This window comes from Diadema setosum, chromosome 2 (assembly GCF_964275005.1).
Source record: "Diadema setosum chromosome 2, eeDiaSeto1, whole genome shotgun sequence".
NCBI classification, from domain to species: domain Eukaryota; kingdom Metazoa; phylum Echinodermata; class Echinoidea; order Diadematoida; family Diadematidae; genus Diadema; species Diadema setosum.
The window spans coordinates 32259611-32273580 of NC_092686.1; the positions used below are offsets into that span (position 1 = coordinate 32259611).

The following is a 13970-nucleotide window of genomic DNA, read 5'->3' on the forward strand; positions in this document are numbered from 1 at the left end:
TTATTTCTCTTCCTTCTGATATCGAGTGCGCTGCCGTAGATGAGGGATTCTTGCATCGTTCAACTCCAAGACTTCAAGAAATAATATCATCCCCGTATCTCTTTCTCCTATCTTTCCTGTACTTGTGATATTGCTTCAGTTCACCACAGATGTGATCAATCTTCAGATTTTATAAGAAGGGGCTTTGTACAGATTCTAGTCATTTACACACAAATTGATTTGGATGGGACTGAAGAAGTTGTTCTGGCCACATCAACAATGGCTTTGGTCACATAACTTATAACTGTAGAGATAGCTGTGGCGATACTCAGAATTTGTTTCGCGAGTGAATTGTGATTGAATTGAAATCCTCATAAGAAATGGCCTTTAAAATTTACTCTGACATAGCCAGATATGCCAAAGACGTTGAAAGCATGTTAACACACATTTTGCATGACTGAAGAAGTTTATTCCGAGTGGTCTTCACATGGTGAAACAAATTCAGATTTTTGTGAAATTGGTGAAGAAAGAGTCACATAACCGAGATAGCTATTTCCAGGTGCATATCTAGGGTAATCCACACGATTTACATACAAAGACAACTTGCTACTTAAAGGGACTGTTCAGTACTGGTTGACGTGGGGATTCCTAAGTGAGATAATGAGAAAGCTCTTATGAAATGTGAAAGAACATGTAATTTCAAGAAGGATTTAACGTTTATTTGATGAAAATTGGTTTTCAAATGGCTGAGATATCCAAAAAAGTGATAATAATAAAAGGCGACAGGCCATACCTTTTATTAGGATCTCATTGTTTCACCTTGTTTTTGGATATCTCAGCCATTTCAAACCTGATTTTCATCAAATAAACTTTTGATACCCCTTAGAATTGCATGCTCTTTGACATCTCATTGAGTAGTTTCTGAATATCTCACAAAACATTAAAAGCTAAATCCTCACCTCGACCAGAACTGTACACACCCTTTAACTGTCATAAGTTAATGGCTGTTTGATATTGTTTAAACTTCAGCGGATCTGTAGATGTGATTTTCGTAGTGGCAATTGAATAAATCTGTCCTTTATGGTAAATATGTCTGGATAGGAATCACAGTATTGAGTGAAGCGACTCTTTTGTGAGCGATGGACCGGTGTTAGCCTTGCTCCCAGGCTATTTGGTCTTCCAAACTGAACTTTGGGAGGGGAGGGGCTGGGAGTTAGGAAGGACATAAGAAAATAGTCAGACAGACAGACTGACATACAGACAGACAACTGGAATTTGTAATTGTGAAAAATAGTAGAACTTACAAAGATTGAAGAAAGATTAAAGTTTTTTTTTTTTTTTTTTTTTTTTTTGGGGGGGGGGGGGGGGCTATACTACACAGCAAATACATGTAGTTAATTTTGCCACCCCATATGTATCATGGTCTGTAAACCTTTAGCTATTAGGAATGTGAGAAATGATAATCTGCAACCACTCGCCTAGAAACTACTTGTTATCTTTTGAGTTACAAAGATATGTGGTCATGTGTTTCGCCTTCGTTGATGTCGCACACGTTTCCTGTTTTGTTTTCACCTGAAGCACATTCAAGCATGATAATGCATCTGAGGGTTTACTGTGTTTGAAGAGTCTATTTCAAAACTGGTGTATGTGCATGATGTGAACTGGTGTAATATAAGTATCAGTTTTGAAGCATATCCTGCAGCCTTGAAGGGAGGTTAAAATGAGCGTGTGCTGCTCCCATGACAAAGGCATCATAACATGTCCCATTACTGGTACCAGTTTTCTACCCCTGCTCGCCTGTTTCTGGGTTAAGCCATCAGCCAAATTATGCCCCACATCTGGTGTATACAGGCTCCCCTGAGGTGAATGCAACCTGATTTGATGGTTCTGCATAAGATTTGTTTCCATAAATCATCTCTGTATAGAAATTGGGTCATGTACTTGTGCAGATAGCAGACTGTACAACTATTCAACTATGTAATTTGATGGGATTGCATTTGTATGATAAAGGAAAGAATATCTGGAAAGGTACTTGCAAAGAAGTGACTAAAATTACAATCTACTTGGCCTTTTTAAAGTAAAAGTTTGTGCATTTTGTTGTTATATATTGATGATCTGTGGATACCTTTCAAATATTCTTGTAGTGTAAAATGTGTGAATATTAGTATCATTGCTTTGGTGATAATATCTAATAGTATCTAGAATCAGCTGATGTGCTTCCTGATATTTTGATTTTTTTCCTGCTACTTCTGTTTTTCTCAGTGATAATCACTTTACAACATGTGGTAGTCAAATACATATCAAGAGGAATGTGTACACTTTGAGACAAAAAAACAAAACAAAACAACAACAGCAAAAAGCTACCCAAGCATTCTATTTTGTATGTCTCTTAAACTACAGCATCATTCATTTCATCAGTAATGTAATACACATTGGATGGGATGCAGTTCAAATGCATGCAGCACTCAGTAAAAAAAAAAAAAAAAAAAAAAATGTGTTGGTTTGTGTAAAAGTAGCTCCTTATTCTAGTTCCTTTAACCCTTTGGAATATGAACCACCAGCAGTCACCCCTCTTGAAAATCAATGAACTACCTGTGGCACTCCTTTCTCACATGTGTGTGTGTGTTGTTTGTGTTTTGTAGCATATTTTACATCATTCCCGTAATACTCTTTTCAGCAAGTTAATCTAGACAAATACCCAATCAAATTTTCTCTTTCTACATTGATAAATATCATGAGCAAATAGCTAAGCCAAACTTTGAATGAAAGTATAGACAACACTTGCTTTCTCACACACATATTCCCTGCAAGTCTTCATGGAAGAGGTAAAGGCGTCACCGCCTTTATCATCGCCCAAATCTCAGCAACGTTCGCAGGTGCATCTAAGTGAGGCATTGCTCGACAAGATGCCTATAGAAATCACAGCATGAGAACATCGCCGGTGCTTAATTACAACACGAATGGCCCGCATTGTGATGAACGTGTGCATGGTGCAGCGTCGCCCGGCAAGCGAAACAATCTCGACTCGAAGAGCTAAAGATCAAGGGCCACTGGCGGGAGGGGAAGCATTGCCAGCTCGTCATCATCATCATCATCATCATCATCATCATCAACTTGCTCTGAGATGCCATCGACCCGTCAGCTGTCAGCTCCTGTTCCTTTCCCTTCCATTGTCTGACTGTCAGGGTTTCAAATTAGCAACCTTTAGCATTTCGGACCTCCATCTTCACTGTAGCTGTATTCCTCTCATATTTTTTTTTTCAACTCTCATTGGCTCTCCCTTATCTGTCCCCCCCCCCCCCCCAATATCTTAAAGGGGCATAGTCCCGGTAGTGTAGATGGCGCTGTTGATGATACTGCTAATCATCGTTAGCATTGATACGAAGATTACCGAAGTTGAGCTGTCATCAAGAGTAAAGTGCGTAGGTGTTGCTAAGTAACGTTGCCTTTGTTGTCTTCTTTGCGCATTGCGCAGTCTGTAGTAATGCCAGGGTGCGTGCATATGTGCTTGTTATTGTGACATCACAAAAGAAGTTTGCTAAAGCTGTCATCCCCCTCAGCTGATTCATGAGCCGAACTGTGATCGGACCACTGACTACACTGAATCGGACTTCTTCGGACTCGGGAAAGTGGGCCAAAGCATAAGCGCCAAAGAGAAGTCGATAGCGTAGGTCTCTATAGGAAACTTGCGCCGTGCGCCCGCGTACGCATTTGACTAAAACACCGGGACCATGCACCTTTAAAGGGATCGTATAGCTTTTGTTTATACCTGCAATGTAATTTCAGGTTTCTAACATTTTTTGGTGAGATAATGAAAAACCACTTATGAAATATGAAAGAGCATGTAATTCCATTTGGAATTCAACGTTTATTTGATGAAAATTTGTTTTTAAATGGCTGAGATGTCCAAAACAGAGCGATTCTAATAAAGTGTGGGACCCACCTTTTATTACAATTGCTTTGTTTTACTTTGTTTTTGGATGTTCCAATTTCATTCCAAACCCGATTTTCATCAAATAAACTTTGAATTCCTCTTAAAATGGTATGCTCTGTACTATTTCATAAGTGTTTTCTTGGTATCTCGCAAAAAGTTAAAAGCCCAATTCTCATCTCCACCAATACTGGACCATCCCTTTAACTTGGACTTTTTCTCTGCAAGTTGCTCTATTGATATGTTGTGCAGGTGAACATGTCACGTGTGCCTCCATGTAGATTTGTACACACCCACAGAAGTGCATTGTGTTTGATTTCCAAACTCCAAACTAGGACTGTTAAAGGGATGGTATAGTATTGATGGAGATGAAAATCAAGCTTTTAACTATTTTTGCGAGATACTGAGAAACCACTAATGAAATGTTACAGAGGAATGTTATCATTCTAAGAGGAATTCAAAGTTTATTTGATAAAAATCAGTTTTGAAATGGCTGAGATATCTAAAAACAAAGTAAAACAAAGCGATCCTAATACAAGGTAGATTCCATCTTTTATTAGTATTGCTTTGTTTTGGATATCTCAGCCATTTCATAACCAATTTTCATCAAATAAATATTGAATCCCTCTTGGAATTACATGTTCTTTCATATTTCATAAGAGATTCCTCAGTATCTCCAAAAAAAAAAAAAAAATAGAAACTGAAGCCAGGTCTCAACCAAAACTATACTATCCCTTTAAAGGCCTTGCATTGCTCTCTCTCTGTGCCCAAGTTCCAGACTTGGCCTAAGAAAGGCTTTGCATTTTTCTCTTCTGCCAGAGTTCCACATTTCTGAGAAAGCTTTAGATTTTTGCTATTCTGCCCAAATTTTAAAGGTCCTGTTTACCTTTGGGAGCAGTGATTTCAAAAATGTTCAAGATATCACCTTTGATGAATATGTGTAGGTCAGTTGTATCACAAAATATCCTACCATATAAATGTTTTGCAATAAAGCCTAGAATATAAGGAGATATCACTATTTTTCTCATTAAACCATAACTGTAGACGGTTTAATCTGGAAACATCTTTATTATAACTATTGTTCACATTTTGTATATTTGTTAATACTTAAAGGGATGGTACAGTATTGGTGGAGATGCGAATTGGGCTTATCACTTTTTGCCAGATAACAAGAAAACACTTATGATATAGTACAGAGCATACCGTTTTAAGAGGAATTCAAAGTTTATTTGATGAAAATCGGGTTTGGAATGACTGAAACATCCAAAAACAAAGTAAAACAAAGCGATCGTAATAAAGTGTGGGTCCCACACTTTATTAGAATCGCTCTTTTTTGGATATCTCAGGCATTTCAAAACCAGTTTTCATCAAATAACTGTTGAATTCCTCATAGAATTACATGCTCTTTCATATTTCATAAGAGGTTTCCCATTATCTCACCAAAAAATGTTAGTAACCTGAAGTTAGGTCTTAACCAAAACTATACGATCCCTTTAACATTGGTTATACTGTTAGAACTATTTTAAAGCACTAATGTTGGGTTTTTGTTTCATCTGCAAATGGTAAATTATACCTTTAAGCTTAAACTGAGAGTCTCTGCTTTTCTCAATGTTTGCCTACACTCATTTCAATGCGTAATGTCACAATGCTGAACATCAACTTGCTGAACATTATGCTCACGTCCACATTATTGCCAGTTTATTCTGGCTTTGTCCTTCCCAGTTGAGCATACAATACATAGTCAAGCTGTTACTTCCTTCTTTTATTTTGTGAATTACCCTTTTAATGACATCCCTTTCTTCCCATGCCCTTGTAAAGTACTTTAAAAAGTTCCACCAATGTATAGTTTCTTGTTTTCTTTTTTTTTTCTCTCTCTCTTTGTTGGCCTATAGCACGAGAGTTGCCAGTAAATTAAGTTGAAGTAAATTACAGACTGCATACTCTATGCATTTCAGGGGAAAACTTAAGAATCAATAGCGTATCCAATAACCAGATACACTGGTACACTGTTACATAAAAAGGGGGGAAAAATCAGTGTGATGTAATTATCATAATCTTATGAATGCGATCTTGAGTGAGCTTTTTGTATCATATAATTAACTATTCCAGCAAATTTCATATTGATGTGGAGGTCAACATGTACTGCATGAAGAACCACTCAGAAGAAACTTTTGAATGTTTTTTTAACAAAATGCATAAAACCTGTGTTCATATTGAAGCTGTGCAAAGCTGTGTAAAGTGGGCCTTTAAATGTTCTCACCATCGCATTACTTGACATGGTATCTAGGCACCTCTGCAGCCTGCAGGTTTTGTGATATATTCCCTCCCCATTCATTTGTCGCACTCCACGGATGCATCGACATTTTAAATCCAGATGTGTGCAGCAAATTTGAAATGCCCCTTTCAGCATGTGAATGTGGAGCACTTTGTAATGCTTATCCTCTGTGCAGTGTGCACTTGAATATGGTGGTGAATAGGATTACTAATCCCATTGTGAAACCGAGACACGCAATCGGCAGGGGTAAAGTTCAGCACTGTGACTTTCCGTGCTAGTCTGTGCAGAGAGCAACAAACAGTCCAAGAGTCAGTTTACAGCAGCATGTGAATGATAGAGGCACCACTGACTTTGGAGTCTGTACCACGAGCTTGAAATTGAATTACTGTAACTAGGGGAAAAAAAAAAAAAAAAAGGAAGGAAAAGAAAAAAAAAAAGAAAGAAAAAAGCTCCACAGCACTTCCCTATGATATAATATGGTACATACAGTCATAAGCTCAGTTCAGTTTGACCCATCCTATGCATATTGACTGATTATATTCATTAAAGCACTCCCCTGTGATATATCGTCGCTGGGGTGACAAGACCTCGTATCTCAAAAATGTCAAAAAATTTTTTTTTAGCTTAATGGTCAAATAATGGGTCAAGTGATGTCTTGGCCAAATCCTAACTGTCTTACTCCAAAAATGAAGCCACCATGACATGTCAAAGAGAAGGCTTTCCCATTCACTATAGTGCTTTGGCCACCATGTTTTTTCGCTCTCCTGAACATTTGACAATTTTGAGATATGAGGTTTTGTCACCCCAGCGACGATATGGTGCATTTCTGTTCAGTTTGACCCATCTTTTAACATACTGACTGATTATATTCATCATGGCACTCCCTTGATATGATACTGTATAAATGTATGAGTAGTCATTCGTAGCTCAGTTCAGTTTGACCCATCCTATTCATGTTGACAGATTATGCACATTTCTTTTAGGACAAAGGTTGGCATGTTTTATTAACACGATTCAATGTTCAGCGAGGTACTTAACCCGTTGAGGACGGTTTGATTTTTCTACAACACACATTTCCCATAGACGCTTGCCCAAGCATACTCTGGACTCGTCCTCAACAGGTTAATACAATTGTAGGTGCTTTATTGAAAAACTTGAAGAAAGCTGTTATTTTCTTTTGACCTGTGATGGTGCTCACCATCTTTGAAGTTTAGGCAGAACATCCTATTTATAGTAAATACAGTTTGTAGGTTTTTAATTGGGATACTGCATTTATGTGATAAGGCTAATGCATCTCTCACAGGTATTTGAGTATGTATGCGTATATGTGTGTATGTTTGTATGTATGTATGGAGGAGATGTACATGTGTATGTGTATATCTGTGTATGCGTGTGTTGGTGTGTGTGTGTCTTCCTGCACTATTTTTAGCTTTGACAAACTAATCAAAATTAATGTTTTAATGACCTAGTGAGAGCTCAGTGCAAGCCACATTAAGTAGAAGGAAGATGGTATTCACGTCACCACGTTACGATGGCAAATTGGTGGAAATGAAAACATGGTGCGATGATCTAGAATGAACTTCAGTCCAAACACTGCTTCGGTGGTGGCACATGTACAATTTCTACGGGCTTGGCTTGCCAGAAGAGAACCATTCTGTATTAATCCCGTATGCAAGTGATTCATTGCGCTCTTAATTTGATTTGATACCGATAATATGCCCCGACACATCTTACCTTGATGTGATTTGTAATTCATGTTTCACTTGCTCCTTGACAAGAGAAACCTGTAAAAATTATAAATCTCTGATTTATTTTTCCCCTTTCGTCCCGCAGTTGGGGATGAAAGGACACTTCTCACAAGACTTTGCAAATTTGAAGTCGAACCAGAGCTTTGGAAGTTATGAGATCTCAGAGAACATTTACTGGCAAATACAATTGTAGTCACCTGTTTAAGTATGTGGTTATGGATGCAGTGTGCAATGAATGCAATATAAAATGCATTACAGTTGTAGACAGTGACACCATACATGTGATCAAGTTATTGCATTGAACATAATACACTGTAGCTACACTGTATGCTTGAGAGATACATTGTACCTGTGCAGATTGTATGTGTCACTGTGGTGCAGGGATCCATGGTGTTTGTGTTTGTTAGAAGCTTGTTGCTACACAGGCCACCATTCTCAGATACATTATACATCTAAATGTATACTGTACTTGTGTATTAATGCAAGCTGCCTTGTTTCGCACATGACATAAAAAAAAAAAATGATAACATTAATGAACAAGTGAATAACTTGTGCAGACAGCGTGCTGTCTGTAATATAACCAAATCAGAGGTACTACTATATCACAATGTAGCCAGTGTTTAAACAGTCAAGTGCAAACTCATTAGGTCTCCCTTGCAAAGACGTGTAGCGGGCAGCCTTGATTTCAAGACATTTGAATCGCACAACAGGAAATACAGCCACTGTAGAGTCCGAACCTTGTAAATACAACACAAGTATTGCATTTAAGAAAATATCTTATTCATGTCATTGTTGTCAAATTTCTGGAATTTATGAAGGTTTTTTTTTTTTCTTTAAGGATGACAATTTTTAGCCAGTTTTGTTGTACGACAAGAAGTTGACATCCAGTTAAGCAAATGGAAATCACTTGTCATTACTAGACATCATTTTGTCAAATTTCGGGAATTTACCTTATTTTATGTCTTCAAATTTGGATAAAGTAAACTGTATGTATATGCTGAATATTTTGTGAATTTTTTTATCTTCCAAAATTTAGCGAGTCAGGTGCTATTTGCACAATTAAAGACACAAACAAATATTGACTCCGGTCCTGATATGAATGTGACGTACACGTATACATTTCTCCATTCAGTACAGGACTCCACGATCTGGCATTTAACCACTTGTGAAATCGTTGGGACGTCCTGATTTACGAAAAAAAAAAATAGATTTGCCAAGTGTATGGTGTATACAGGAGTTCATCTATTTGTGAGACAAGAAGTTGACATCCAGTTTAAAGCCAATGGAAATTACAATTGTACTTGCAAAGGTACATGTAGTACAAATGAATACATTCAAGGCTTGAGATGGGGGAGGGTGGAAGTCGGGTCGGGGTTGCCTTGGGAGTGATTGGATAGATAATTAATTGCCTTTGTAGTGAATGTAAAATATGCATGTGGCAATTTATGAAACTCCTTGCTCATTAATATTTGACATATGCCATGGCCTTTGCTTCAGAAATAATGCCAAAAGTGTTACATATTTCAGGAAAAACAAATTTGAGTGCTTTTATTTTCACGCTAGTGTCTTGTCATGTAAAATGTGTGAAAATTTCCACATTGCAGAAAATTTCCACTTTTACAGTAGGACCCTATGGCCCGAATTCACAAAGGTGGTACAAATGAAACCATAGTTTAAACCATGGAGCGCCAAGTGTCGCATGAAATATTTCGATACGAAATCAGTCATTTCGTCGATGAAATTATTATTTTGTAACGAAATGACATCATTTTGTAGCTAAATGAACATTTCTTCCAAGAAATGATAATTTCGTTACCAAAATGGTCATTTTGTCGCCAAAATGACCAATTTCATAACGAAATATTCTGTGCGACACTTGGCGCTCCATGGTTTTTGTCCATGGTTTAAACCATGGTTTCATTTGTACCACCTGCGTGAATTTGGGCCATTGTGTCACGTGGTGAGCAACTCTCAATTGCAAATGTGCAATAGCTGCATGATAATGTACACAGTAGTCAGTCATACTGGTGTCAAGTAAACATGCAGCTATCCTATGATGTTTCTGATGATAGCAGCCTGCCCTCGCTTGGTGGTGGATTCAGGAGCAACAAACAAAGCAGAGGACAGAGCACAGTTTAAAAACAGCCCAAGGCACAATGGACCAGTTAACTACAGTCAATGAGACACGAACATGCCATGTACACCAGTCATAATGGCATCATTTGTGTCATCTTTGAATGGGAGCTTGTCATCACTGTGCAAGAGAGAACATATTTCTCTCTGATGGGTACACACTATGTAGTAAAAGAATCAGTGTGCACGTAGGCTTGGATATTAACCCAGAGGTGCAATACATTAAAAAAATTCATTGTCTCTTCTCATTCTTAGGGATTGGTCAATTCATGAACGTATAGTATATACATGAGCATATGTGCAAAGGCCAAGTATTAATCCCATATTTGTTTGAGTGGTGTGTTATATTGCTTTGAGCGTCATTGGTGTGTGTAACATAAACATACATACAGCATTATCTCTGAGCTGGCGAGGCTCCATAAGTATGATGCATGATCAAAATGGATTGCGTGCCAAAAGGAGTGTAAGTATAATATGCATCATGAGGGAATGTGTTAGTGGTAGACACAATGCAACAACACTTGAAATCCCCTCTAGGGATTCAAGCCTTGAAATGGAATTAAACCGAGAGTGACACTAATGTTCAAGCTTGAGGAGGCTGAGGGAGAAAGACATGGTAGAAAAAGAAACCTTGCCTGACTCTCCAGTCGGTCTGCTCTCACTTTTTTCTCTGAAGCAACTTATCAAATAAGGGCCTTGAGAACACCTTCAATCTAGGTTTTGTTTCCAAACCCAATCTGGGCAAACTTGGATCATGAACCATTGCAATGACATTGTGCGGAGGAAAAAAGTAGAATGTGCCCCCGAGCATTAACACATAGTGATACAACTGTATCCTCTAGTATATGCCTACACACTTTCTTTCCCTTGTAAACAATCATCCCAGACACTTACAGATTACATGATAAGTTTTGGTACCTCCATTGGGATGTCCCTTATATGAAAGTACTAACCATGAAGAGATGTGTTTGTAAGATAGATGCTTGAATTACTATTTTGCACCATTTTCTCCCTCTTCTTAATCTGCACAGCAATTTCTCCGCACCATCCAGCAGCTGAAGGAACAGCTCCAGCAGCGGGAACCAAGTCTGCGGCACTCGCCCAACGGCGACATCCCCAATGGCTCCTCCTCCTCGTCCTCCTCAGCGGCCGTGGCGGCGGCGGCGACGGCGACGGCGGCGCACCTGCAGCACGAGGTGGAGGCGGTGCGGGCGGAGCGGGACCGGTCCTCCCGTGAGGTCTTCCTCCTGCGCAAGACCCTGGAGGAGATGGAGCTGCGCATCGAGACGCAGAAGCAGACCCTGACGGCGCGCGACGAGAGCATCAAGAAACTGCTGGAGATGCTGCAGAGCAAAGGGTTAAACACCAAGCGGCTGGAGGGCGACCAGGAGGAGATGGACCGGATGCGCTCCCAGGTGGTGGAGGCCGAGGCCCGCGTCGTCAAGCTGCAGAAGACGCTGGAGCAGCGGGACCGAGAGATGACCAGAATGATGGATGTAAGCTCAAGTGGAGATGTAGGGACTTTGTCCAACCCTCCCCTAGTCATGGCACTCTTCTGTGAAAAAAAAAAATTATCTTTATAAGAATAAAAATATAAGCTGTTATTCAATATACCCCCTCCCCCATTGCCCCATGAAATGAAATATTCAATTGGTAGCATTCTGACAAATATATTTTTATATGCATATAGACATTTTGGAACAGTGGGGATTATGTGCCAACCGGCACTCAAAGATCACAAAGGGTTATAGGAGATGGGAAGTGGGCTTTTCTTGTTTTGTTTCTTTGTTTTTTGTTAGCGCTAGCAATCTTTCAAGATGGGAGCATCTACAGCTTCAAGCACATGTTGTGACACACAGACATGGACACAAACCCACACACACATACTTACGGGATACACTCAAGAACGCTGATGGTCTTTTGAATGCACCGCTGGTTCATGTACAAAAGTTTCACATGTCCTCGGGCATTCAGAAATTATGGAATGTGTCTTGTGTCTTTAATTCAATTACGACACCCCCAGAATGCACTGGAGCAAGCTTTATTGAGTACTCGACTCCTTCCTGTCCACACGCCATAAAAAGACTTTGTCTCTTACAAGGTTAGGTCCAATTACGAAGAGAAAACAGACTTTTGACTCTCTCTCGAAGTATGTTTGCCCAAGCCTCTTACAGTGTCTTGGGATTTATATTGTCTGAAAAGAAAAAGCCCAACTAAAAAGACAAAACAAAACGAAACACAGAAAGGAAATTCTCTCCCATCCATACTCAAGAGTGCGAAAGCAATTGGGTATAGTGGATATGATGGCCATACTGTACTAAGGTGGGTGGGTAGTGGATAATAGGCATCTTACCTTTGAAACATAGTAGGGGATGAGGAGGAAGCGATTCTGAGCATGATCTTGAATGCAGATGACCAAACGTGCTCAGTGTAATAGAGGCTGCACATTGTCGGGTGAGAATGATAAGGGCATTAAGGTGCCTCAAACACTTAAATACCCCTTTCAGTAACCCTCCTGGCTTGGGCCAGGCCCGAGATAAGTCATAAAATTTTGAGTTTATGAATGGGTCGGACCAAAGTGGCCGTGCTGCTGCAGCCTAGCACCAGGTGTGGGTCAGGTGCAGGCCTGGTGCTGATCGAAGAGTTTCTGAACGGTAGCAGCACCAGGCTCGGGCCAAAATTCCTTGCATGGTCAAAGGTCACAATTACCTGGCTGTGCCTCGGCTGGAGCGCGCGTTCAGTTACCATGGTAGTTATCCCTTACGTAAAAGTAGCACTGCTCGTGTATAGTTACTGAATGCAACTTTTACTGCTTGGTGCAGGCCAATTTGGCTCGGGCCAGGAGCTGGCCAAAAATGCATGGGTAACTGAAAGGGGTAAATGGCTTTAGTGGCAACTTAATGCTGTTATTATTCTGAACGGAGGACATGAGCTTACTGTATACGTCATACAATTAGCGGATTTAATTTTTCGGGAATCAGGACTACACGGCAATTTCGTGAGTGGTTAAATTCTCGATCATGGATTTCAAATAATGACAAGAAAAATGTATGCTTGCACGTCACATTGGGATCAAAGCTTATAATTTTGCTCATAGTTAAATTCGCAAGAATTAAAAGACTTGTGAAATTTGCGAGAATAAAAACCTTGTGAAATATATGGCATATACAGTAGTTTGTAGTGAATTCCTAGATCACTGTTAAGTGTATTTGTGAGATTAATATGTATTTGTGTGTTGTATGTGTTTGTAATTGCTCAGAAGTGAGAGGGGCTCTTTGCATTTGAGGGCAGGGAAGAAGAGCTGATCAAAGTGTCAACACACACCGGAGGATTGTCATGTATTGCGGCACATTGGTGTAATGAGTGCGTGGAATATAATGGCCCAGAAGTGAGGGGCAAGTTACATGTGTCGCTGAGTTGAGTGTGAACTCAAACACAGAGCTTGTGATATCTTGTGGCAAGATGGCTTATGGAAGGTTGGATTTGGAGGGGGGGGGGGAGGGGTTGGGGATGGGGGAGGGAAAGGGGGAGGGGAAGTAGGATGGCTGGAGATAGAGACTTTCAAGGTACCAATATTGGAAAGACAGGCCAGAAGTAGCAGACCATGGCTGATACATGAGGGAGAAGAACCGATGCAAATCCATCAGATGTCATTGGGGGCATGTATCTATGTCAGGGAGAGAGAGAGAGAGAAGGAGTCGAAAATAAAACAAGGGGAAGACGATATTGCATTGATGCTACCCACTGAGTGTGTATTTTTAGCCCAGAGACTCGCTGGAATAATACCACATAAGGTGTCAGTCCAGAAGGGTGTGTGCCAGAAGATTATGACCGGAGAACATGTTATTGCCTGAAAAGAGCATCGAGGAGCAGTGCCTCCACGGAAAGATGAGATAGACTGGAG

At 39.8% G+C, this 13970-nt stretch overlaps 1 protein-coding gene across 3 annotated transcripts in view; it reads left to right on the forward strand.

Moving 5' to 3' along the window:
• LOC140246271 (ELKS/Rab6-interacting/CAST family member 1-like) overlaps positions 1–13970 on the forward strand; it is a 125692-nt gene that overhangs the window by 24369 nt on the left and 87353 nt on the right. For all 3 annotated transcript variants that reach the window (XM_072325734.1, XM_072325733.1, XM_072325735.1), the window contains exon 2: positions 11098–11562. In XM_072325734.1, the coding sequence (XP_072181835.1) occupies positions 11098–11562 (465 nt within the window). The remainder of the gene's footprint in view (positions 1–11097; positions 11563–13970) is intronic.